We start from the raw sequence: 26,810 nt of genomic DNA on the forward strand, positions 1-26,810 counted from the left end.
TATATAAGGGAGTTAATTAAAAATATTCTTCAACCTGCTATAAAAAGAGCAACTGCTGTAAGGAGCACTGATCAGGCACTGCAACGTCCCTGGAATGCCCTCCCAGAGGGCACAGTGGACTCATCGCTTGGACAGGATGAAGACCCAACCCACCCATGAGCCTCTCCTCCCCTCACCCAAATGCCAGCTCATTTCTACATGGATGGTTTCCATCCCCTCTCCACCAAAATGCACCAAAGAAGATGCCCAACATGCGGATGAAATTTTTCTCTTGACAACAGGATATTCATCTTGTGATGTGAACTTTTGACCCCCATGACAGCAAACCCTCAGTAACATCTAACAGGGGAAACTCTATCCACACCTAGATTTTACATTTATTTTAAAATTTTACATTTATTTTTAAAAATATTTTGGTGGTCAGTTTATTTGAAACAAAGGAAAACAACACCCAAAAAACCAGCTTTCTCCTTGGAGTTTCTTCTCACACTAAGCTAAAAAGTTAATTCTGCTGTGATACGACTTAAAGAAGAGTTCTTCTAAACTGGAATCAAATAATCATTAAGGTTGGAAAAATCCTCTAAGATTATGAAATTCAACCACCAACCTGGCACCAACACCACGTTCACCACTGAACCATGTCCTGAAGTGCCATACCCACATTTTTTGAACGCTTTCAGGGATGCTGACGCCACCACTCCCCTGGGCAGCCCATCCCAGTGCCTAACCATCTTTTCTGGGAAGATTACTTTCCTGATGTCCAATCTAAACCTCCCCTGGTGCAACTCGAGGCCATTTTCTCTTGTCCTGTCTCTTTCTGCCTGGGAGAATGACCCCCACCTGAGTACAGCCTCCTTTCAAGCAGTTGTAGAGGAATAAGGTTCCCCCCAAGCCACCTTCTCTCCAGGCTGAACAGCCCCCGCTCCCTCAGCTGCTCCTCCTCAGACTTGTGCTCCAGACCCTTCCCCAGCTCTCTTGCCCTCTGAACATGCTCCAGCTCCTCGATATTATTCTTGAGGGGCCCAGAACTGAGCACAGGATTCAAGGTGTGGCCTCACCAGGGCTGAGTACCGGGGGAGAGTCAGTGCCATGGTCCTGCTGGTGACGCTGCTGCTGATATAGACCAGGTGCACTGGCCTTCTTGGCCACCTGGGCACACACTGGCTCATGTTCAGCCACTGCTGACCAACACACCCAGGTCTTTTTCTCCCAGCTTTCCAGCCACTCTTCTCCAAACCCGTAGCATTGCATGCTGGAATCCACATGGAGATGCAAATTTTGCTATGGTGAAAGCATGTAAAAATAATTTGAATATAAACTTTTTGTGAAAGCAAGAAATGACAATGAACCTGAAGTTACTAATAAGAAGTAGGAAAAGCTAGTCAAATAATGACCCAAGCTAGTCAAATAATGCTCACCACCAAGCTTCTTCAGTGAAGTATTCTTTTCAGAGCCAGTGACAATTGGAACAAATTCCCCAGGAAGATATTATCTTTGGGACTGTGTGTTTTAAAGACTTCTAATCCATTAAAAGAAAGTTTTCCATTACATCAGGTTCTCCAGTTGCATTCCTTAAGTTCCACCACCCACAGTGTTTCCATACCGTCTCTCCTTTCTCCCACCTTTGTTGGTTACACATAGTAACTTTGCTTTCCTTGCTCATTTCTGTTCTCCTCAACACCACCTCCTCCCTTCCTGCTTTGAGATAGTACTGTCACTCTCTATTTCTAATACAGCATTAAAATTAACTAAAACTAATCTTGTTCCAGTGGAAGAAGCTCTATGACATGAGTTTTGCTCCTTAATTCCTGTCTTTATTTATGTTCCAAGTAAGCTGGCCAACATTTACTTCTCTGACTACTATCACTGAAGCAATACAAAAAAGAGACTTTAGAAGACTAGAAACACACATTTGCAGAAATCTCCTTGACCCCTCTTCATCACAGCCGGCACTAATAGTCTGTTCAGGGAAAAAAAAAAAATGAACAGGCAAAGTCCAACTTTCATTCCTGCTTCCAGTATTTGGTTTGCAGTTGGGAAATGAGATCTAGGTGATAAATCCGGTGGACAGAAAAAAAAAAAAAAAACCAACCAGAGGTTTTATTTCATCGTACCCTTATTTCTAAACAAATACTGATTTCAAAACAAGGTGTTTCATAAATCAATGAAAAATGCAATGTAAATAAACTACTGGACTAAAGGACACAAAGAGTGAAAGAGAGGCTCATTGTGCTTTGTGTTTTCTCTGGAGCACATGAACTGATATTATTCCTCCACCCAGGCAAAGAGCAGAGCATGGAGTGGACTCCTAACACTGACAAAATACCCACTGTGCACATCCACTAACACTCTGAGCCAGAAGGACATTCTTTACCTATTATTTGATTCTGAATAAAAGAAGTAAAGAGGGATAGGCATTATCACCAACAACCTCCTACTCCTGCTACTTAACACACCTATCACTGCTTGTCCAAATCCTCGCTCCTGCCAACATCCGTGGGTACCACAGAAGGGAAAATCCCCAGCACAGTGACAATCCTGGCACAGAAGTAGCCTCTGAGTTCCAGACAATCCTTCTCAAAGCCTGTCTTCTCCTTGACCCTAAGCTATTCTCTTACCTAGATGAGCCATTTTCAGAATGCTGAATCCTTGAACACTTCCCAGGTGCAGAAGACAGTTGCAGGTGACAGAGAAGAGTATTGTAAATGTCATGTGTGCTCAAAAGCCAAGCCACACCTAACTTGTGTAACACTCCACTGAAAACAGGGGCTGCAACACCGGCACCTCTCCTATCACCTTGTTCCCACTTTGTGTCAGGCTAAGGAGCAACATCTAACATGGAAGAAAAGCAGAGGCTGGTGCACCTGTGGAGTGAGATGGACACTGAAGGAGAGGAAAGACACTACACAAGGCATGGCCAAGCAGCAACACTTAGCCTATCTCCAGGGTGGCCAGAGGGGAACCAGAAGCAGCTCTTGAGGGGTGCCAGAGGCAAAGTTATTTCAAAAGGGTCACTGCCTCTGGAGACTTCAAACTATACCTCTGATCAGCAGGCTGGACAACTACTGGTAAAAATATATATACCCATCTGAAAGGCTCAGCACTTTGGGGACTAAGTCCAGGCTACAGAACGTCTCCCAGATGCTTGAGCTGGTCATACCTTTGCTTCCCAGTTCCAACACCAGGCAGCACAGCACACTGCGGACAAGGACTTTCTTTGTGCCACTTTGCCCACTTTTTAGTTTTAAAACTTCTCATATAGATGTTCACATTTCCCATTTAATTTTCTCATACTACTGGACACAGCCCTCTTTCCTAGCAAGGAAGAATTATTTTGTTGCTTTAACACTTGCTGATCACCTCTGTTCTGCTTCAGGAACTCACGTGGATTAAGCTACTACCTCTAGAGGAACACCCCTTTATATACCTGAGGACAGGAGGGGAATCCATAGGGAGCTGGATAATAGCACAGGTCTGAATACAACTCTAGGAGTTACAATTAATGGAACCTTTAAATTCTCGAGTTTAGGGAAGTAGCATAAAGGGATTATTTGGCATCTCAGAACACAAACAATCGCTCAAGAATCATGAACAGTTTTGCTTTTCAGATGTTTTAATTCCAGGATCAGCATCACAAAGAAACTGGAATGGCTCCTGACACATGGGAAAGTTGCCAAGCTATCTAAAGTTTTATCTTCTTGGTTAACTGAAATCTGCATTACGTAGTAGCCTCTTCTGCTTTGGAAGCTGTTGCTTCCCTCACCAAGAAACTGATGGAAAACTGTCAAATACTCTCTACTTTTAGGATTTTATGAGGACTTTGTCAATACAATGTCATCTTTATTATTTGAAGAGAGCTATAAGGATGGCACTAATAAAATATCACCAGCCCAACATATAACAAGTCTACTTCAAACGAATGAGTAACTGGTCAGCAAGTGCCCAAGTCTTCTTAGAGGGAAAGCACCTGAAAATTCACACACTTAAAAACCTGAATGTAAAGCCACATGAATTTTTCTGACGACTGCTACTTTTTCCATTTTCTTAAGATGATGCAGTTTGCTTTCTTAATCCAATCCTCAGGGAAGGAACACAGCTGCAGTGGGAAGAACTCGCAGAATCTTATGCTGCTGTCATCTTTTTCCTTAGAAAAAAGGATGCTCAGAATTGTTGTGTCACCTCCTCATGAGAGGTATCCTCTGACTCCTGCCCAACAGTGCCTTGCAGCTCACACTGCCCAAACACGCGGGGCTGAAACAGACCTGGGGAGTAGGTATCCCATTGCCACTTGAAAAACAAGGCATGAGAAGGTGTTTGTGAGTGAAAAAATGCCATGATTAAATTATTATATGTTATTATATTAAAAGTCTTGATGATGAGGAAGCAAAGGCTCACAGGCCTCCTCTCTGGAACCCTCAAAGCTAATGGAGAAGGTAAACTTAGCTCAGGAAACTAGATTTTAACCAGTTCAGCATAAACCACTAACCTGATTAGAGGACATATAAGGGAGTGTCATTCTGTAGATCCTTTCCTCTATTAAAACATCCAAAATACCAATATAAGGATGGCCAGAGCTCCAAAAACAAGATTTACCTTCATTTGAACCCAGTTACAGGCTTCAATACATTTGTACAGATTTTCAAAAACATTTCCTAATTAAAAGAAAAATGTTCTGTTCACAAGTAGTCTAACACCACATTACACACATTTTATTTCCTGCACAAATACACAGTGTACAGAGAAAGTAACATAACAGTGGATGAAAGTGTTTCTGTGAATCTAGAACCATACTGTGCTATTTATAATTGTGCAGCAATTCTTCTGAGGCACATGCAGAGAGCCCAAAACATGACAAAGCATCTGTTCCTGTTCAGTAATGAAAGCATTTAAACTGTACTGCCATTAATGAAAAATAAAGTGTGAAACAAAAATATTGTAATGTTACTTTGAGAAGCAGAATCACAGAGGGTACTAAGGCTTCAGAATTCAAATTCTTCTTTAAATATCACCAATATTCAATGAAATGCTCTGTTTGTGTCTATTCCTAGCTGTTTCATTTTCCCAGAAAGCATTTATGAGATATTGGCATTTGGACATGGAAACATTCGTGTTTCCGTTAAAAGAACACTAAAAGGATAAGGAATCAAAAATTTGAAAAAAAGTCTCTTTCCATATTATCAAGAACAGGTCCTTGGAGCTACCAATACACTCCATTTCATGTGTCTCTGCAGTTTTACCTAGCTCATCCTGCCCTCACAGAAGAGCAGCTTTTGAACAAACCAGCAAACAGAAGTTTATGCAACGACTTTTCAATTATTCACAGTTTTAAACATAGACATGAAAGACATAAGTTTCACTGAAAAAAAAAAACAAAACCAACAACCCTCCTTCTAAGTCAATATGAATTATAAAATATCCTCATGGTTGTTATATTTCCCATTAGTTCTAAAGAGCACTTCATCTTGAATTCAGGTTTCCCACAAGAACAGAAAAGCAGCTCTTCTCCCAAACAGAGGGACAGATACAAGGTTAGAACATATCCCTATCTAGAGCCATATACCCCTGCTAATTAAAAAGAAATTTCTCCCCTCCCGTAATATCTAATGAGTTAGAGAGGAACACAGACACAATGGATTTGCTCTTCTAGGGACCTGCAGCACCTAAAGACTGTGCATGTCCCTTTTCTAGCACAAAGTTTCCCACCAAACTGAACTGGCCAGTCTAGAAGATGGTCAGTGTAGGAGACAGACACCTCCATATTTATACACAAATAAGTAGCTTTATAAATACATTTTGTTAACCAGTAAATCTTGAGTGTCTCAGCTTTCTGTAGAAACCAGACAGGACATCTGTGGGCACAAAGGCTAACTGGCTTCTGCAGCAATCCAGCAGTTCTTGCCCACAACCAGCACTTCTAACCAAACTGCAATTCCAACATCCATACTCAATTTGCAAAAATTATGTTTTGTCAGTTCTGAGGAACTTCAAGTTTATGTCTAAACCAATGTCAGCAACAAATCACAAACTCATTTAATAATAAAAAAAAAAACCAAACCACAAGCACATAGGAAGTTGTGGAAACAGCCTGCACTGCATTTATTACGAGACAAGAGAACTCTGCTAGCTCAATCATGTCAGACAGATCAATTATAACCATTCATATTTTATTACATATAAAGTTCATAAGTAGGGTATCACCATCTCAAAGTCCTTTTCTAATCATTACATAGTTTAATGAACATAGGAAAATTAGTTTTAATAGCATAAATTATTGGGTATTTGTTGATGTACTTCTAACAAAATATCCATGAAGCTTTATCTTCACCCATTTCCTTACGTATTAACAGTTTTACAGAGGTATCAGTAAGGAGCACTGCTTTAGCATAATTATACAGCTAAGTGTTAAACTGGAATTCCTTACTCATTCTCTTACTAAGGAATTAGTAACCCTTCTCAAACCACAGGTAAAGACTCAGAGTGCCCATTTCCAGCCAAAATACAGACTTATCAACAAAATACTAACAGGTCCAAGTGCAATTTAGAATCACAACTGTGCTCTTCTCAGAAATTGAAAGTATCGAGACCTTTAACAGATCTCAAGCCGGACATGAGTTATACAGGTGACAACTGTTTTTGAAGTCTTGGGGTCTACAAGCTGTTAGACAAGGAATCATAGAATTGTAGAATATTCTGTCTACAAAGGGATGCAACAAAGATCATCAAATCCAACTCCTCATCCTGTGCAGGACAGTCCCAAAAATCACACTATGTGCCTGAGAGCATCGTCCAAATGCTTCCTGAACTCTTGTCAGATGTGGAAGAGTTCCATTCATCTACCTACCAATATTTTATTCATTTCTGTCTAATTCCTGCATGAATTAATCCTGAATAATGTAAATTTCTAGAAGTGAAATAGCATTCTTTGAAAGCCAAGAGTGGTGTACACAGATAACTTTCATCTTCAGCAATCCACAAGGAACACAATTCCCCAGAGAGCCACTGAGGTTCATAGTAGCCAATGGTGGGAAGGAAGTCCATAAATCAAGGAAAGGGAAAGCCAAAATACTTCTAAAAGGAGTTTGCCCTGGCTTTTCCAGAGACATGCATTTAATCACATAATGGAAATCTTTTCCCCACTCCCCAAAATCAATTTTGCTTTGTTGTCATGCACAAAAAAATAGGACACTTGCATGCACAATCAGCATGAGCCTTCTTACCCTTTTGTCCCATGATTCAGAAATCAATAGAAAACAAGGCTGCACATGAAGATTAATCGACTGATAGCTGCAAAGCGATTTCTGTAAATAACAACGACAGCCATATTTTAATAAAGCCCAAAAAATGACTAAGCTACATTTAAATATTTGGGGAAACATCTACGTACAGTTTAAAAGCACACAAAGGTTTTGATGGGCACTGAATTAAGTTCATCTCTAAAGCATTTGATTTTTTAATGTTAGATGCCCAGACTATGCATATATAAGTAACAACAAGTGAAAAAATAAATTCTACAGGTTTTAACAAGGAATGGATGAAACACAACTGTTAATTTCTTTGTTATATTGAAGTGTGTTTCAAAACAATGCAAGAAATGGATGAATGATAACGATATCACTCATCATGTCTTGTCTTAATATGAGTGTTTCTGACTCTCTATGGAACAGCTCCTAAACACAAACTTTCCCAAATGGGGCTTAGGATGATGTATACATAGAAATGACAGCTAACAGATAACAACAAAAGGAACACTTGCTCCAAATTAACAAGTCTTAAAGAAATCCATGCATATTCATTAATAAATATAGAAGCACCAATTTGATGGCACACAAAGTTGCTTAAGGTACCATGAGTTAAATTAACAGATGTACAAAGAGCTACAGTTTTCCAGCTGCCAAGTTCCTGTTTTGTTTCTTTTCTTAGCTTAATAAAGGATACATTTGCAGAAGTTACTACTTTTGCAATGTAGAAAAGACCTAAAAATCAGCTGAAAAAAAAATGTTTTCATATTGAAAGCATTTCTTGCATATTATGCAAAGAATCTATAACATAATTTGTGACCACAGTATTATAATAGTTACAGACATTCTGAAATACAGTTATTTTCCTTTTCTGGCCTAGTCCTAGCAAGTGGCGAACTGCTGAAAGAAGCCCAAACCATAACTTTTCCCTGGCAGCTGTTTTCCAAGTTCCCATGGTCCCTTAGGTTAGCAGCTGAAAAGGACATGATCCAGGGCTTCTGATGTTTCTCATCCTAAGATACCAGAATCAATCAGCAAACAATAATTTCAGGCACCCCTGATGTAACTCTTCTGTAATAGCTGAAATATGAAAATATTACAGAATTATAACCTATTTAACACTGTTTTAAGCAGCCAGCAATGCTGTCATAAAATTAAGAGGGTTTCTCCCACCTATAAAATAAACAAAGCAATTACAAAAAGAGCCTTATTAAGTAGGAAGTCCCATTGTAAAGTGTGAAGGCTACATGAGAAACATATTCCAGAGGAGGAAAAAAAGTATAAAAGTATTCTGGATTGAAAGAGTGGAGAAAGTAATTGATAAGAACTATGGCTTAATTTTCACTAAAAACATTAGAAAGCTTAGTCCTTGAAATATTAAAGGACACAATCATGAACACATCTCCAGCCACTGATATTTCAGAATCTTATTTCTCAGGGAGATAAATCTTCCCTTCCCATTACCCATCTTGTTAACACTTACTTATTATATATACACAATAAAAACTAGAATAACAAAACACAAATAAATGAATTTTCCAAAATTGTTGGGAGAAGAAAAACCAAAACGAGGATGTTATCTGCCCCTTAATTTGTGTTAAAAATGTTAAATGCTAAAAACGTTAAATTAAAATTCACTCTTTTTAAATTCCATTTCAAGTGCTGTTTTCCCTCCTACACTTGACAAGAAAGCCATATTCACATAGAAAATTGAAATTTTAAAAGCTTGATGGGTATTTTTGGGTTGGGGGGGTGGGTCATTTATTTGTTTAAAGACTATGAAGTAACACAAGAGAAAGCAGTAGCATGGATGAATACAGAAATTAACAAGCACTACTGAATTGCTCCAACTCCTTTTTGTTTTCACCTTGCACAAAGCAGGGAAGCCACCAGCATGCTCCACCTGCTGTCCGAGGAGCTGACTCTGCACAGATACAGGCAAAAAGCCACACGGTGTTTGGGAGGCCAAGGAAGGAAAATGCTATGTAGTTAACGAGCATGCTTGGAGCCATTCTGAAGTCACCAAAATTGGCTCTTCACTGCAACCAAGAACAGGCCAAATCATGGAATATTTCCCAGACAACTAATATATGTACATCTTAAATCAGACAACTGACAAATATTTGACAGAAGAGTGTGGGAAGTGTCAATATTACTAAATTTCACAGCGGTAATTCAAAAGAAGAATGTGGGAAAATTTCCTTTGGCAAAATCCTTATTTTTATTTATTCTCTTAATTTCTATGTTACAGTCAGTCATAAGAACTACTAACCAGCAGCTAAAAACAATTTAACTAGCAATTGTATTTAACAAAACCTTGAAAATCAAAGATATAATTATGCTAATGGTATAATTACAATAATTAAAGCCAAAAGAGATAAGAATAAGAAAAAGTTAAAGAAGTCACACACAGAGCTACCACAAGTAAAATATATTTTTACAGTCAACAGGTGCTCACACCTGTGCCACACTTAATTCTTTTATTTCAAACATTTTTAGTATAAAAGCTGCCCTTAAGTTAAACATTTAATTGAAATCAGGGAATAGATCCAATAAGTAGGTTAGCTGTTTCCAGAAAAGAAAAATCTCACTATCTACCAAGCTGTGTTTCAAACATCTGATTAAGTGTGAATATCCAGAACATTATGTTCAAGAAGAAGAGTCTTCAACAAATATTTTGACATGACTTAGCTATTACTTTTTCTCCTTAGCAGAAGCATTTGTAACATTTCAGTCCAAATGCAGCCAACAAAAAAACCATACCAAAACCACCCATGCTCCATAGCAGAAGCTAAATGAAATTATCTGCACAAACTATTCAACAGGGAAATTCAGAACACATGTGGCAACTGAGAAGTACATACTGCCTGTACTGCAGAGGCTATCTGGTTATAAGTTTTTTGGGTTTGCTTTTAAATAAAAGCACTATTTAATCTTTCACTCCACAGTTTCTTTGTGATAAAGCACAGCTTAGACAACTACCAAAACATGTGTAGTTCAAACCTATTCCTATTGTACTCTAACAGAAATGAGAAAACACATTTGCTTTCTCAACATTTCAGAATTTGCATTTCAACTTCACTGAAGACATCATCCACGTCTAACCATCTGCATCAACACTCGTGTTACGTGCACAAGACAAACTCATAAGAAAAAGTTAAACATAAAAATTGCAGGGAAAAGTTACACCTTGGCACGTTGATCCAAGTGCTGCAGCAATGACAGAGCATCCACTATAGATGTCAACACAAATGCCATGTCATGGCTGGTCAAAGCCAAGCACTATTACATATCAAGGTTAAGAGAGCAGACTGAAAATTGTCTATTTGGGCTATGACAACTGCATTGAGACTGAAATCTTAACATATTTTAGGACTCGATGCAGCTAAATCCCCACATTCCTAAGTGGGATTGCTAAGCAGAAACATCAACAGAAAACACGATAAACTGAACGTGCAATGAAGAACTCGTGCAGAGCCCAGCAGCCATGGCTGAGCTGAGGTTCAAAGAGAAGAGCATCCATCACCTCTGGCTGATGACCTCTGCTCATCTCTCCCCCTCGGAGTAACAGCCCAGCTCTGACTTGTGCTGATTCCTCCACAGTTAATACTGAAGGAGTTAAGAAGCATATTGTCCTGTGAATAATTCATGCACAATAATTTCAATACTGACTTCTGAAGTGTCACCAGGAACAGCTTCAATCCCCAGAAAGACTAATTAAACTAACTCTTACTCAGTCTTTATGTAATACCAGTTATCTGGACCTCTCATGGTATGCCAGAACACCATCTTTAGAGCTACACATTCATGAAACTACTGTATTAATAAAAAAGTAAGGGGTGGCGGGGGGAGGGGGGGAAGGGGTAAAATTACCACCAGGAACTGCTACACAGACCTAGGAAACAAAGCAGGACAATAGTGGACAAAGGAGTTGGTCAGTATGACCCAATAACTCCATCAAAACTTCCTGTTAATTAGATATTATTTTTCTACTTAATTTGTAAAGAACTCATTGTAACATGACAGAAAACATTTTTGGGAAATATCTTGCTGTAACAGCCTTTTCTAAGTTTTATTCCTAAAGATGCTCAATGCACTTTGTGATGTGTGGGATGACAGAACTCCATGTGAAAATAAAATTAAAAAACACAAAAACACCCAGCCTTTAGAAAAAACTGAGTCTTTCAGATTTCAGGGAGTAACAACTTAAGATTTCAAAGTAACCCTGTAATAGCAGTCTGTTTCATCAATACGCTCTGAAAAGATTACAATGAAACCTTTACAGAAGCCTAAATTAGCAGACAGAAGACCTCCTTTCCACAGGCAACAGACTTGAACTCCTGAAGGCTCTGTCTCTATCTATTAGAAGCACAACTAGACACAAAAGGATGCTTGCCTGCCTTAAAATCTAATTGTACTTCTTCACTGCCATAACTTTTGGAAGTAAAATATTATGAAAATACTGTTATTTCACAAGAATTGCAATACACACCTCTGTTAGGTTCCCTTCCCTTCAGCCATGCACTTACACTTATTAATACAGGCAAAGATACATAAATGGCTGCGTAGTTCTGAGTGTCTCACTACAGATAAACACTACAATCAGTTCTTTTGGTCTCCTTTAACTCCAATCTGAGTGCAGTAATGCAGACTCCATATGCATTGATATTAATGACCCCAAACACAAGCACATCTGGTTTAAAAGAAAAAAAAAAAATCTTACTTTTCCAGTTTAATTCATTTAAAAAGTCCACACACTCCTTCACATGACACGTGTGACATATCTTACCGACAGTAAGATATTTTACATGACACAACACAGAACTACTGTAAGGCATTTCCAGTACCCCCAGTCAACAGCTTGTTACAAATCACAGCAAAGAAAAAATGATCAAAGACTTCCTCATGAAATTAAGCATCCATGAAATTCACTACAAACCCATATAATTAGAATGCACTCAGTATGACTGCTACTGTAACTTTATGAATACTTGTTTATCCTCTGGATAAAGCAGATTGCTTTATCCAAAGACTGGTGTTCACAATCTTACTAAAGATCATGTAGTTTTTCTAAACATAAAAACTAATTAAAGGAATAGTTAAATTTATACTTTTGTAATACATTTTGTAACTTGATTTGTTGTGTTATAGAAATTTGCTACTCTTGAAGGTAAATAATTTGATTCTCAGAAACATTTGCCTCAAAAATCTTACTTAACTTTGAATGTCAAAAATTGCAAGTATTATCACTTTTTATCCTAAATAGTGATTTTATCTTCTATAAACACTAGTTGTAATTTTCCAAGGATAGGATTATAGCTATATCAAAATATAGCTTTTTTATATCAAAAATATCTTTATTTTTTTGAATACAAACATTTCAGAACATAGTCTAAAGCACAAAATTCAATTTTATACTCTGAAGTTGTAATCAAAAAGGCAAATGCAGAGCCCTTATTATTATTTGAAAAATATATGGAGATTTACAAAGGCAGAGACTAGATAATATTGACATCTTAAAATCCCTAAAATGACAGCAAGTATAATGTTTCTTTTCCCTTTTTTTTTTTTTTTAATTTTTAAAACCTCCCCCCAAATATTCTAACAGTAAAGACCCCTAAATATTGTCTTAATGTACTTAAGAGAAGAATACTTACTGCCAGGCATTGTTAATCAGGGATGTCTTCAATTTTGCAAAGCATAAGAAACTATAAAGAAAACAAACAAACAAAGTCAAGACTATAGCTTTAGACAATTTACATCCAAATATGCCCAGTAGCTTATGCAGAATGAGCCAAAGTCACGTTCTCCAGCTTCAATACCAGAGGGGCTGCTACCACAGAAATACAGATACCCTCTTAGCTGACCAGATTAGATTTTGCCAGTTCCTGAAATGCAGTAATTCTGTTCTTGCCTTTGTTGCTGGAGTTAACATTTTTCTGTTGTGTACCGTGACCTTCCCAAGTGCCACTGTTCGGGATGCTAAATTCTGCAGAGTCTCACAGGATGCTTCCACTTCAGACGTAAACTACAGCAGCACTTCCCTGTTAAAATGCCTGAGAGAGGTTTCTGTTCAACACAATGAAAAACAATTGAAAAACCTGTGTAGCACTTTCTAGGGTATTTTTTTCCCAATATCAAAAAAGGCAGATTTTAATTAAGATCAGAGTGCAACCTCCTGTACAAAATAGCTGCTCAAAGTATTTTTGATGCAATTAAATATATTCATAAAATGAACTCATGTCACAACCATCTGTTTTGGACACAAAAGTAGTCAAATCTACTGTTCAATTAATTAGCACTAAAATGTAAATAATTTGAAGATTTTTCTGTATTAAAGCAGAAATTATGCATTTGGGTTTTACTAATTGCCAAATGTAAACTCCTCACAAATGTAACCTTCTACAAGTCAGAACAAAATCTCAGTTAAAGACACTGAGTGTTGCTGTCTTCAAAAATAAAATAAAATTTTAAACAAAAGATAGATATTCAGCTAATAAATGTATGTATACATACACCAAAAAATGTAACACCACAAATGGATAATGTGAGAATAAACATTTAATTTGGTCAACATGTTTTCATGACCATATTAAAGCAACGCTCATAGTTGTTAAAAATAAACTTTATTCTCGTTTATGCATTTCAACCAAAGGTTCCAATTAGCTGACAGCAACTGGGATTAAAAATAGTACTTCAAAGTAAGTTATTTAAAATATCCCATCTATTAGAAAGTTGTACGTCCCTCTCCAAGGGCAGCATGAGAAGCAGCATAATTTTATAAAAGGAAATGTGCTGTGGATCATCATGTCCAACAGACACATGGAAAAACAAAATCTCTGGTTCAGAATATAGTTATGGACCTAGCTGAAATGTTACAGAAAACAGATTTACTGTCATGTAAGAAAATAAAAATGCAGAGAAGCTGGTGAGAGTCTCAGGGAGTCAAGTGCCAGAGACTCAAGAATGTTTTACTGACCATCTCTGGCAATCAGAAATTCAAATCATTCCCTAAAATATAACCACTGCTGTTGTCAACCAACTCAACTCACTTATGGAAGATTTTTAGAAGAGTGTTCTGTGGAAATTACGAGAAAAATTGTATAATCAACTAAGACATATAGCAAATAACTGCTTTTAAATACTTCACTGGGTTTTTAGTAATTTTATGATCTATAACAGGACAAAAAATTCCATACAGAAGTGGCAGGACAGAACACACAATTTCCTCTCCAGAAACTCTTCAATCACTGTTTCACTTGGCCCAGGACAAAGTTAAATCCACAGATGTTGCCACCTGTTACAGCAGAACAGAACTAAACTAAACCAAGAAGCTTCACACTAAGAGTCTGCTCAGCTATTTGTCACTGAGCTAAAATTTTACATAACAAAAGAGGGAAAACCCCCCTTCCCCACGCAGAATTTGATGAAGTAAAACTTAGCCCATTAAAAGAGAGCTATGGAAAATCATGTGATACCATTTAGTTTCCTAGTCTAACACTAATATTTAACATATTCCATGTTAATTTGTGACATTTGAAAGCTCATCACATGCAACTTATGGATATAAGTTTTCTTCACCAAAGCAACTGACTCCTGGATATTAAAAAGCTAAACAAGATCATATCTACTTTTCTGTGGAGGACTAAAACTTACTGTGTTTTTCCTAAGGATATAACAATAGTACTAAGCATAATTATAATCAAAGTGCAAAGATAGTGAATGTGCCTTAAAAGACAGATGAACAGTTGCATGACACATAAAAGTTGTTCTTCTGAAGAAAAACTTTCAATTTTGTTTTGATATTTTACACCATTTGGCTAGGAAACCCCACGTCAATTCATTGTTCATCAGAACAAGAATAAAAACACAGTTTGTCCAACTTTTTTTTTCCTTCATTAACTAACTGGGAACTGAAACCAAATGGTAGTTTATAAGCACAAATATTTCTTATTATCACAAGATTCCAGAAAATGCATTGAAAGTCAAACAGAAAAGCAGAGATGTTTTTGTGTATGCCCTAATACAATAAACCTCTTTAAAAGATCTAAAATGGAAAAATTTATATAACCTTGTGCTACAGGCAAAGAAACGCAAGTCAGCATACCTAAGATTCCGTATTTTCTTCCACTAAGCCCTCTGTTATTATGTAACACCATAGATGTTTAACTTGATTTTGAGTCTTCAAAATGAAATTGCCAGCTGGGCTCCTATTCATTCCTCTAGCTTAAGCCAAATAAGGGCAGAGGCTTAAGCACCCCTCACAGCCATGCAGGCACAAACTGAAAAACTAAAAATCCACTGTACATTTACTTTTTAAATCACTTAGTTCCCCACTCATATTTCCTCTTTGAAAAATTAATCAATGCCTTTAGCTTTGAAAGTAGGCAAATGGCCAGTGCAATGCAAGAGTAATAAATCACATGTTCATTCCTAAATATATACAGTTAAGCTCCAACTACCATTCCCAGAACCCCAAAAATGCAACATAAAACTGATTTACATACCACAGTGTAATTCTAGGACAGTACCTGATTTTAGTCTGAATTACCCTTCTCAGGTGGAGATGCAATGCCATGTATGAAGCTGGCTGAATTAATGAGATTACCCTGCTCTCTTACCCAAGACAGAATGCAACTACAGAAAGTATGATTTGCTTTCACTTTAAAAAATTACATATCTTCAAAATTGTTTGAAAACAGTGTGGTAACTTTACAAGAACTCCTTACAGAGTTAGGCTGGGCAGTTAAAAGTCACTGACACCAACCAAAGCTGTTTCTTACCCATGCTCTCTATAATTTAGAATTTTATAATTATAAGTGCAATCCCTTTTCATTATACCTGAATTGCCAAATCTGGTGAGTATTCTTACACCTCCTTTAACCTCCATGCAATATAAAATTTGTTTGTTCTTTTCTACTGCACAAGTTTGCATCAGAAGTAGAGAGAAGTAACTGTCCATCATGAACCACAAACATTTGCAATATCTAAAACAGCTGTTTAATCATGAACTGTATTTTAATTACATTTTTGTGATTTTTTTTTTTCCTGAATCAGAAATTAATCTTGTTCTAGCAGCCTTTTTTAGATAAATAATAAAATTGTTATTAAAAGGCTTAAATAAAACCCATGGATAAGCCTTTAGGTCTATCAGGGAACTACAATCAAGATTTCAACTTCCAACCACCAAGTTCTCAAAGAACTTTTACCATGTGTTTAAGAGCATTAACACCATGTCTTCAAGCAAAATGTCCTAAAGTTACTTGAGAAATATTTCAAATTATTTAGAATTAACTTAGAATTAATGCTTTAGGAAGTAATTACCTATAAAATCCCAAAGCCATGGTTATTAACTCTGTGTTTAGCTTACCTACTCAGTTTGCACGGCAAACGCTGACGTAGCTTTGCAAAGTGTAACACCTGGGCTAGCAAGCAGGGTTTTGATGTAGCAACTAAAACTCTGGTTTAAAGTTATAGGCTTTCCCACAAGCCCTACAACAGCACAGACAATTCACGATCTTTTCTTCTTTGTACCTCAGCTCAAAGGACCACGGGAAACCTTTCTAGATGTATCCAAAAAGAGATGCTGTACTATAGTTTTCTGTAACAGGATTTGTGAACCCAAACCTCAGTTATCTAAAGCATGGCTCCGTGATGCACAATTAACTTTAAAGACGAAGCCAAGACAGCTCGCAGTATCGTCCTCCTGTCAATTTGCACTGTGTTCGGTTAATATCTCGGTGTCCTAAGGTTCATTTGAGAAAAACCTGCCGAGGGAACTCCCAAAGCCACAGCCCTTCCCGGTAAAAGCAGGGGAATCCGCTCGCTGCCCCCAGCCCCGCTGTCCTCACAGCTCCAGTGGCGAGCAGACCCGTCCGGAGACGGAGAGCCACCCTGTCAGCCCTTCCGCCGGCCCACAGGGACACCGAGCCGCTGTCGCGGCGGGTCCGGCCTGAGGCGATGCCCTGAGGCTTCCCCTCCCGCGCCAGCCGCGCGGCCCGAGCCTACCGCCACTCCCTCGGCGCCCACTCCTCTAGCGCGGCCTCCTCGTTCCCAAGTGTGGAGAATTGGAATCAATAGGGAGATCGCTACAAGGAGGCGACGGCCAGGGTGAACACGAGTACCGGGAGCACTGTCTGGCTGCCCCAAACTCACCTCAACCTCCCCTCCGGCTCCGCTTAGCAGTCGCCATCTTCGCCTACCTTCCCCCGCCCCGTTTAGTTCTCCGTAGCACAGTGCACGCCGGGAGTTGTAGTTCTACCAGGAGTAGCTCCGCGCCCTTTCCCACCCATCCATCCCTCCCACGCAGAGAGGGAGCCGAACAGTCGCCGCAGATGAAAAAGCGCCCGGAGACGGCACGGGGGGACAGACCCGGGGCATGCAGCTATCTGAGCCCTGCTAGGCGCCGGGCGGGCGAGCGGGCAGAGGCCGCAGGGACGGACCACAACTTCCAGGAGCCTTTGCGGCGTGGGCTCGCCAGCTCCTGGGGGCGGCGCTCCCCGTGTGTCGCGCCCGGCTCCGCGCCGTGAGGGCGGGTCGGTGCCGCGGGCGGGGGCTGGTGCCGGTGTCCGGTGCCTCCGGCCCGGGCGCGCTCCGCCATGGGCTGAAGCGAGGGGCAGGGGAGGGTGAGCGGCGGTGGACGCTTCCTTGAGACCGGAGTTCAGACGCCCCTGCAGAGACCATGGTGGCAAACACTGGTGAAAATCAGTGAAACCCAAGGCAGCACGATCTCTTAGTCTGTTTTCCTTGAAATAATACTGCTATCTTCCAAATCTGATGCCTTTGATGCCAGATTTTGCAGACAGGCAAGGGGAAATCGGAAGTCTTTCACAGAATCGTTAAGACTGGAAAAGACCTCCAAGATCATTGAACGCAACCTATAACCCACCTTGTCAAGCCGACCATGGCGCTGAGTGCCATGGCCGGTGGCTGAACACTGAGAGGTATGACAAGGTTTGTCTTTACAAACAAGTCCTGGGTCTGCTGGTAGATAAAACTAGCACTGAGAGATAAGAGAAACGATGGGAAGGAAGGATTCTACTGATTGATAAATGAAAAAGAAGATATTTACCTTTACAAACAAACCATAGGTTTGTTTATAAATGAAATTGGATATCAAAAGATGAAAGTAACAATGTGGAAAACTCATAAATCCCATAAGAAATAAAAATTAGGGGGGTTATACATTAAAAGGGGAATCTTAAGTCTTAGGCATTTTGGAAAGTCTGTACCTCTCAAGTAGCTCAGCCAATGGGGAAAGAGAGAGGGAAATGCGGCCGGGAAATTAGGATAAAAAGGAGGCTGCGTCCTCCAAAAATCTGAGAGACCCCAGGGGAAATGCCCCATGGCCTCTCCCTTTATTCGAATAAAGTAAAAGGACTTCTCTGTCTCCTTTATGGACATAAACCTCTGGTGTTTGTGGATTAATTTTCCTAACAACACCATCACCTCCCTGGGCACCCTTCTCCAGTGCTTAACCACCCTTTCAGTGAAGAAATTTTCCTGATGTCCAACCTGAACCTCCCCTGGTGCAACCTGAGGCCATTTCCTCTTGTCCAGTTGCTTTTTGTGTGGAAAAAGTGGCTGACCCCACCTGGATACAACCTCCTTAAAGACAGTTGTCGAGAACAAGGTCACCCTGAGCCTCCCTTTCTCCAGGCTAAAAACTCCAAGCTCCCTCAGCTGCTCCTTATCAGACTTGTGCTCCAGCCCCTTCCCTTGCACTGTTGTCTTTTTCTGAACATACTGCAGCACCTCAGTGTCATTTTTGTCATGAGGAGCCCGAAACCGAACACAGGAGTTGAGGTGTGGCCTCAGCAGTGCTGAGTACAGGGAGACAGTCAGTGCTTTCACACTATTGCTGATACAAGCCAGATCCCATTGACATTCTTGGCCACCTGAGCAAACACTGGCTCATGTTCAGCCACTGTTGACCAGCACCCCAGGGCCTTTTCCACCAGCATCTTTCCAGCTACTCTTCCCCAAGCCTGCAGTACTGCATGGAGCTGTTGTGACCAAAGTGCAGGACCTGGCACCTTGCCTTGTTGAACCTCATCCAACTGGTTTTGGCCCATTAATCCAGCCTATAGGCCTAAAAGCCCATTTCCTGTTGTAGTAGTTCCTTCTAAAGAAGGACAAGTCAATCCATTTGAGTTTATATCTTTCACTGACTTCAGTTCTGCTTATGTTGCATCTGTTAAAAACTAGTATTTCATTTTATTACGCTTTTGAAACTGCTTGAAGCTTTCCTTTCACCTCCAGTAGAAACAGGATCAGTGTTTCACTTGTGTTCCTTGAAAATAATCCCGAAAAATGTGAAACTGAGGAAGTGAGATGTCTACATGTCTCACAGTTTTCAGCAGTTTCCAAAACATATTAATTCATGAAAATTGGACAGACTCTCACATGTGGGTGCAACTGAATAAGTTAAAGGAGTAAAGTGTAGTCCTTCTTATTCATTTATACAATTTCTAAAATACAGCTTATGGCTTTGAACTCTTGAGGCCAAACATCATGAAAGTGATAAGACAGTGAACAGTCAGCTTTCCATAGATATATGTATTGAGTCACTGCCTGCAAAGCAAAATATGTTGGCATCAGCAGCCATTTTATTAAGGTTTCTGCCAACAGTCAGAACTACGTAGATCTACATTTGCCCTTTGTCCTTTAAGTACAGCTGGTGATAATAATCCTCCTCATTTTCTGAAACCAAGGAAAGGGGGGGTTTTTTGTTTGGGTTTTTTTTTTTCATCATCCAAAAATTCAAATGCATTATTATAGTCTTAACTCATGTCAGACACAGTTTTAGTTCAAAGATCGTCCTTCTAACCATTAGCTACAGGCAGTCTGCTCTCTTTACTGAAGTGTTTCATTCCAGCTATGTCTCTCATTATTCTTTTATCTGTTCATGAGGGCATGCAGGCTCCAATGTTCTTGTCATGCCATATGGTTTCAGCAGAATGCTGGCAAGAAGTGCAATTGCTAGATCTTACTAGTTGTCTAAACAAAAAAAGCAGCAAGCTAGGTTGGAGCCACTACTCACAGATATGAAATGTAACACTGAGAGCAACATCCTGATTTCTCTAAAGCAGTTTAAAACAAGTTTTCTTTGTCTGACATTATAGTTCCTGTTTCTGTGATGTATGTTCTTTATTCTCTGAGGGTTTTCAAAATGCTTCCCCCCATTTTTATTGTTTTAAACACATCCCTGTATATGGAGTAGGCTTACAAAGCTGAGATAACAGAATAAATACCGTGTTGTGATTGAGGTTTGTTTGAAGACAGCTGATATGTTTTAAAGCAGGCCTCTTTTATTACATTATTACATAAACCATGTGGTATCTAATATTCAATAAAAGTCAATAAAGCCCTTAGCATAATTGTAGTGCTGTTGTTTAAAACAACTGTTTTCCTAATTCAGTTTCAATGCAGCTGTAGTCTATGAATATGTGTGTTTTGGTCTCTTAGAGCTTCCTTATGTATTACGTAATGGGTAGCAAGTTTAGTTGGGAATTACAAGAATTTTTCATTTTAGTGAGGACATCAGAAGAGTATCCAGACACTTTTTTGTCCAACACCAATTTTTCATTTACTGACAATGAAAGATGAACCTGATCCTTTGACCACATCTAGGCTGACAATCAAACCACACAGTAAGATTAAGAAAAAGTTGAATTGCATACATAAAACACTGGTGCATGGCTAATTTGCAGCCAAACTATCTGGTTTTACATGTTTCCATCCCAAGCCCATCTAAGTGGACTGGCCAATTTGACTTGAATATCTCCTAAATCACCTGGACCAGCAGTTTGTACACATGCTGCTCCACATATGCACAAAACTTCATGGCCCAAGTGACCCGCTTTGACAGCTCTTTAAAAAGTGATGGTTATCATTTTGGAGCAGGTCCAGTGGATGGCGACAGAGGTAATTGGAGGGAGCTGGGCCTGTTCAACCTTAAGAAGCGATGACTGAGAGGGCACCTCATCAGTGTCTATGAGTGTCTGTAGGGCTTTGTCAGAGGATGGACCAGGCTCTGCTAAGTGGTGCCCAGCAGTAGGACAAGAGGAAATGGGCAGAAATGGGTGCCCAGGAAGTCCCACTGGGTGACTGAGCACTGGAACAGATTGTCTGGAGAGTTTGTGGAGTCTCCCTTACTGGAGAAATTCAAGGAACATCTGAGTACAATCCTGTGCCATGTGCTCTGGGATGACCCTGCCTAAGCGGGGAAGTTGGACCAGATGATCCACTGTGGCTCCTTCCAGCCTTACTCATTCTGGGAATCTCTGATTATTATATTAGCAGATCTTTTAGAGATTTCACTTAAGTAGTATCTAAAGTGTGAGACAGAAACATCTTGTTCAGCAGCCAATAAAATGTGAATTGCCCGAGTAATTTGGCAGCAGCAGTTCTGTGTTTTCTGACTGGATTACTAAGTCAACTAAGACTGCAATCAAATGTTCAGTATTTGCAGCAAGCAGCAAAAAGTACTTCAGTTTGAAATGCTCATGGATGTTCAAAGGGTAGCAGAAATTATTAGCTAGCCTTACGTGGTCTAAGAGAATGAGCTCTTCAAGGAGTAAAGAAAAAAATAAAGAAATGTAAAAAAACCCAAAGAAAATAATGAATCCCAGCAACAATATAATGCGGGAATGATAGACAGTTGATAATGCTTTTATACCTGTGTAAGAAGGATACTGTTAAGTTTAAAATGTTGCAGATATAGAAAAAGATATAAGAAAACGTACTCAGTAACAGAAATGAGTAAAGGCTGGATTAGTGAACATTAATAATCAAGTTGCTGAAAAGTTATAATCCATTATAATACTAATTTCAGCTTTCAATAGTGAAAATACAAGGAGTTTTCATAACAATGATTCCATTGCTTGATAAGCCACTACTAAAGAAAGCCACCCATAGGCAGTTCATGAAATGAAATTGAAATGTTTCAACTATATAAGATACCAAATAATCATTTTGTTAATATGTGTTTGTGGGCATATTTTTCCAACCTTGCATTTTTATGGTTGATTCTATAAATGGGTGGCAACTACAACATTTTATTACAATCCAAATGTAGTTGATGATAGAAGATGTTTCTACCAGCCCCACATAGCCAGTGCAAAAGTCTAACGGGGAATAGAGGCTGACAGTGGACCATCATGGCCTAAATGAAGTCACACAACCTCTAAGTGCCACCATGATGGACGTGTTGGAATTCCAATATGAGTTGGAGCCAAAGGCAGTCAAATTGTGCCACAGCTGATATCACTAATGCATTTTTCTCTGTCCCTCTAGCAGCAGAGTGCACACCACACTTTGATTTCACTTGTAGGGGTGTCCAATATACCTGGAATCAACTGCCTCACGGGAAACACAGCCCAGCCATCTGCCATGGACTGATCCAGACTGTACAGGAAAATGATGGAGCTCCGGAATGCCTGCAATACATCGATGATATCATTGTGTGGGGTAATACAGTCGAAGAAATTTTTGAGAAAAAAAAAAAAATAATCCAAATTCATCTGAAAGCTGCTCTTGCCATAAAACAAAGTAAGGTAAAGGGGCCTGCACAGGTGTGGCAGGACTCTCCCCCTACCACAGAACACCTTATCTGTTCTATCAGCTGGTGGTGTTGTATCTGACAGCTCTGGGCATTCTCCCCCTCATGTGAATTCGTGAGATAACCAAGGCTGGACATTTGTCCAGTAGGGAGTAATCTCTGGTGCCAGAGGTGGAATTCTCAGCTGACAATAAACATCTGGCCTTGAGAACAAGATAAGCTGGAATTTCTGACTGACAGGCACTTCACTTTGCAAACTATAAAAGCTGCACAAAACTCTCACAAAATCAAAAGTCTCCTACACATGCCCTGGAAACATGTAGGGCTTTTCCCTGAAGTTTGGATGCAAACTTTATGGTTACTTCCCTGGGAATTGGGTGAAAGGATTCTATGTGTGCTCCATCATCAATTCAGTGGTAAGCTATGTTGACTCCTAATCTATACTATTTCTTTGCTATCTGTAATATAGGTACCTTTTTATCCCGCACTGCATTTTTTATCTACTCGTAGTTATTTTTAGTTTATCTTGTGTAGTAAGTATTCTGTTTAAAATCTTATATCTGTTAATCTAGCATCTATTCAATAAATAATTCATTTTATAATGGATCTAATCAGCCATTCTTAAAAACTTGCAAGCAAGAGCAATCTGAGGTGCAGGCCTCATCAAACAGAGCTATTACCAGAAATCTGAGTCAAAGGCAGGACTTGTCTAAGCTCTCACTCCCTTCGTAACAATGGGAGATCAATTTCGGGGGAATAAAATGGCAGGATAGATGCAATCGTGCCTGTGGAGGTGGTTAATAAAATAGATGCTATGTCCCCACTGGCTAACAGGAATGAAACACAAGCTTTCCTAGCCCTTGTGGGGTTCTGGAGAATGCACATTCCAGGTTATAGTCAGCTTGTGGGCCCCTTTATCGAGTGACCCAGAAGAAGAAATATTTCAAGTGAAGCCTTGAGCAACAAGAGGCTTTTGAGCAGATCAAAGAGGAAACAGCTCTTGGGACAAGATCAGCCATGCAAAATATCCTCTACACTGTAGCAGGGAAGCAGGGTGTCACCTGGAGCCTCTGGCCAAGTGTATGAGTTTGAAAGCAAACCAGTGGGAGATCCTAAGTCAGAACTACAATTTAATAGGAAAATTAAAATAAATGCAATAGTACGAAAACACTGACAGAGTAGGAATACAACCTGACAACCCTGTTGGTCAGGGTGTTAGTAGCAGACTGTAGGAATGCATTTCCACACCCAAACAGGAGATTCTATAAAAGGGAAAACGTTTCAGCTTACCTTGGAACATGTACGGAAGTTAAACTAGAATTTTCCATAGGCTCTCATTGTGATTGGCTCAGTGCCAGCGCAGGAGCGCTGATTGGGCTTTGGAAGTGTACCTCAAAGCCTGTTGCCAATTTCATTGGGCAGGGTGCCAGGTGGCCCACCTGGACCATTGAGTACTAAAGGGACTGCACAGAGATGCTCAATTTCTTGTTTAGGACTGCCTTAAATAGTGTCAGAGTTCTCTATACTGTGTTCGATTTATGTTTCTTTGTTTGATGATATTTATTATTTTTGTCATTATTAAAACCTTTTGTTTTACAAAACAGGTCCAGAGAAGCTGTCTCACTATTATTAAGCCATTCTGAGAAGTGCAGGACACCCTCAGAGACTTGATAAATCTTCACCTAGTTTATTCCATTCTGGCCATGTCCAAAATTTTATTGAATGGTGGTTGAAATCCTCTTGGAGTGATAGACGTGGTTCTGTTGAAGCAGTGATTCTGTAGAAGGGTGTAGTCTTCCTCTGAAGGTCTAGTGGGAGTGAAGAAGGGTCTCATCTTCCCTGGGAATCCAGTGGATAAGGCTGCTTGTGGTGTTCCAATCCTCAGATTATATCCAGTTAGGAATGCTTGGTTCCTCCCCCTGGGTGGAGCATCTCACAATGGGATGATGTAATTTAATGAGTCATGCAGTGAGACTTGACGGCCGGTTAACTCCGGAGGGAGTTATGAGGCACAGGTCATGGAAGAGATAAAGAACATTGCCCTACCTGGTATTAATAGAGGGTAATAGAATACATACTTTTGGTTACATCATACATTGTAACGTAAGACGAAAAGGACCGCACGGAAACCCGAGGTGAGGTCACTCCCAGGAGCTGGAGTTATCAAGGATAAGAAGCACGCTGTACTCCAGTGAGAAAGATATATCTGCAGCCTGTGAGCGGGTTCAAGTGGCCTCTGAAGTTGTTGGGACAGAAGAGTCTCCTCTTGGCACCACAATTGCCTGTGCTATGCTGGGGCTTCGAAGGAAACATCTCAGCATGTCACACAAGCGGCACTACATGGAGAAAGTGGGTAGCATTGATTACACAGTGAACCCAAATGGGAAACCCAGTTTCCCAGGAATCCTAGAAGAGGTTGTGGACTGGCCAGAAGCTAGAGATTTTGAAGCATTGCCTGAGAAGGTGACTCTTGCCCAAGAAGCACCACCATATAACAAGTTACCAGAAAATGAAAGAGACAATGCTTTGTTTATAGATGGATCCTGCCACGTGATAGGATAGGAGATGGAAAGATGCTATGTGGAGACCCACAAAATGCAATTAGTTGTGGAGGGTGCTGAAGGGGAAGGTGAGTCAAGCCAATTTGCAGAGGTGAAAGCCATCCAACTAGCCCCGAATGAGAAAAATGGCTTGACTCTGGGATGGTAGCTAATGCTCATGGGGGTGGCTGCAGCAATCGAAGAAGAACAATTGGCAATGCAGGGATAAACCCATCTGGGCTGCTGCATTATGGCAGGTCATTGCTGCATGGGTAGAAAACGTGACTCTGAAGATATATCATGTAGATGCTCATGTGCCCAAAAGTCATGCCACTGAGCAACATCAAAACATTGAATAAGGCATGTAGCTAAGCCTGCCAAAATTGGAATCGCTCAGGTGGATGTAGACTGGGAGCAAAAGGGTGAGCTATTTATCACCTAATGGGCCCATGAAGCATGTAAGAAGGGATTCCACATAAAGGGCTCATCATGGAGGGGTGGACCTGGCCACAGAAGCCATCACACTCATTTTTCAGGAATGTGAAACATGTGCTGCAATCAAGTGAAAGTGATGTCCATGCAAGTGAAATCTCTTTGGAACAGAGGGCAGTGGGTGGTTTTCTGATATGGTGAGGCCTGACAAATTGACTACATTGGACCACTGCCAAAAACACACCAAGGCAAGCACTACATCCTCATCATGGTAGAGACAACAACTGGCTGGCTGGAAACATATCCAGTAAACAATGCCACTGCTCAAAACACCATCTTAGGCCTTGAGAGACCCATTTTGTGGTGACATGGCACCCCAGAGAGAATTGAGTCAGACAATGGGACTCACTTTTGAAATAACATAACTCTTGGGCAAAGAAACATGGCATTGAGTGGATGTATCACATCCCATATCATCCGCAAGCTGCTGAAAAAATTGAGAGATATAATGGACTGCTGAAGACTATGTTAGAAGTGTTAGGTAATGGGGCATGGAAGCACCTGGATACAAATTTATCAGAAACCACTTGGCTGGTCAACGCTGCTGACCGCCGTGGTCCTGCCCAGACGAAACCCCTACACACTGTGGGAGGGGATAAGGTCCCTGTACTAGACATAGAGAAAGGGCTGGAGAAGTCGGTGTGGATTCCTCCTCTGATGAGAAAAGACAAACTCATTCATGGGATTGTGGGTGGGTAATGTGGAAGAATGGGGTGACCTGGTATACACCTCAAGGAGACTTAATCTTTGGGGAAAAATAATCTCTAGTGTAAATTTTAGGTTGTAGGAAATAAAGCAGCAGGAATGACATGAACTGATGAGAATGAATATTGTGAGGAACAAGGAGAAGGAAATGATCACCTGAGCCAGACTGCTGTCAATGCCCGATGATCAAGTATGCTGCTTCTCCTGTCCTGACCACCCACCCTGATGAAATGGAGCCCAAGCCCTGGGTCTGGAGGGATGAAGGAAGCCCAT

The 26,810-nt window shown here is 40.1% G+C and overlaps 1 protein-coding gene across 9 annotated transcripts in view; it reads right to left on the reverse strand.

Annotated features, from left to right (window-relative positions):
• EFR3A (EFR3 homolog A) overlaps positions 1-17,748 on the reverse strand; it is a 79,981-nt gene extending 62,233 nt beyond the window's left edge. Inside the window, exons 1-3 of one of the 9 annotated variants that reach the window (XM_040058999.1) lie at positions 17,394-17,748; positions 13,153-13,307; positions 12,896-12,946 (exon numbers count right to left, since the gene is read on the reverse strand). In XM_040058999.1, coding sequence (XP_039914933.1) covers positions 12,896-12,905 — 10 coding nt within the window. In that variant the 5' untranslated portion in view covers positions 12,906-12,946; positions 13,153-13,307; positions 17,394-17,748. Of the gene's footprint in view, positions 1-7,217; positions 7,299-12,895; positions 12,947-13,152; positions 13,308-17,246 lie in introns of all 9 variants that reach the window. The other 8 variants (XM_040058977.2, XM_040059011.2, XM_040059030.2 and 5 more) reach the window with 8 other exon arrangements.
• Positions 17,749-26,810: the final 9,062 nt, after the last annotated feature.

The sequence above is a fragment of the Hirundo rustica genome, chromosome 1, assembly GCF_015227805.2.
Source record: "Hirundo rustica isolate bHirRus1 chromosome 1, bHirRus1.pri.v3, whole genome shotgun sequence".
NCBI classification, from domain to species: domain Eukaryota; kingdom Metazoa; phylum Chordata; class Aves; order Passeriformes; family Hirundinidae; genus Hirundo; species Hirundo rustica.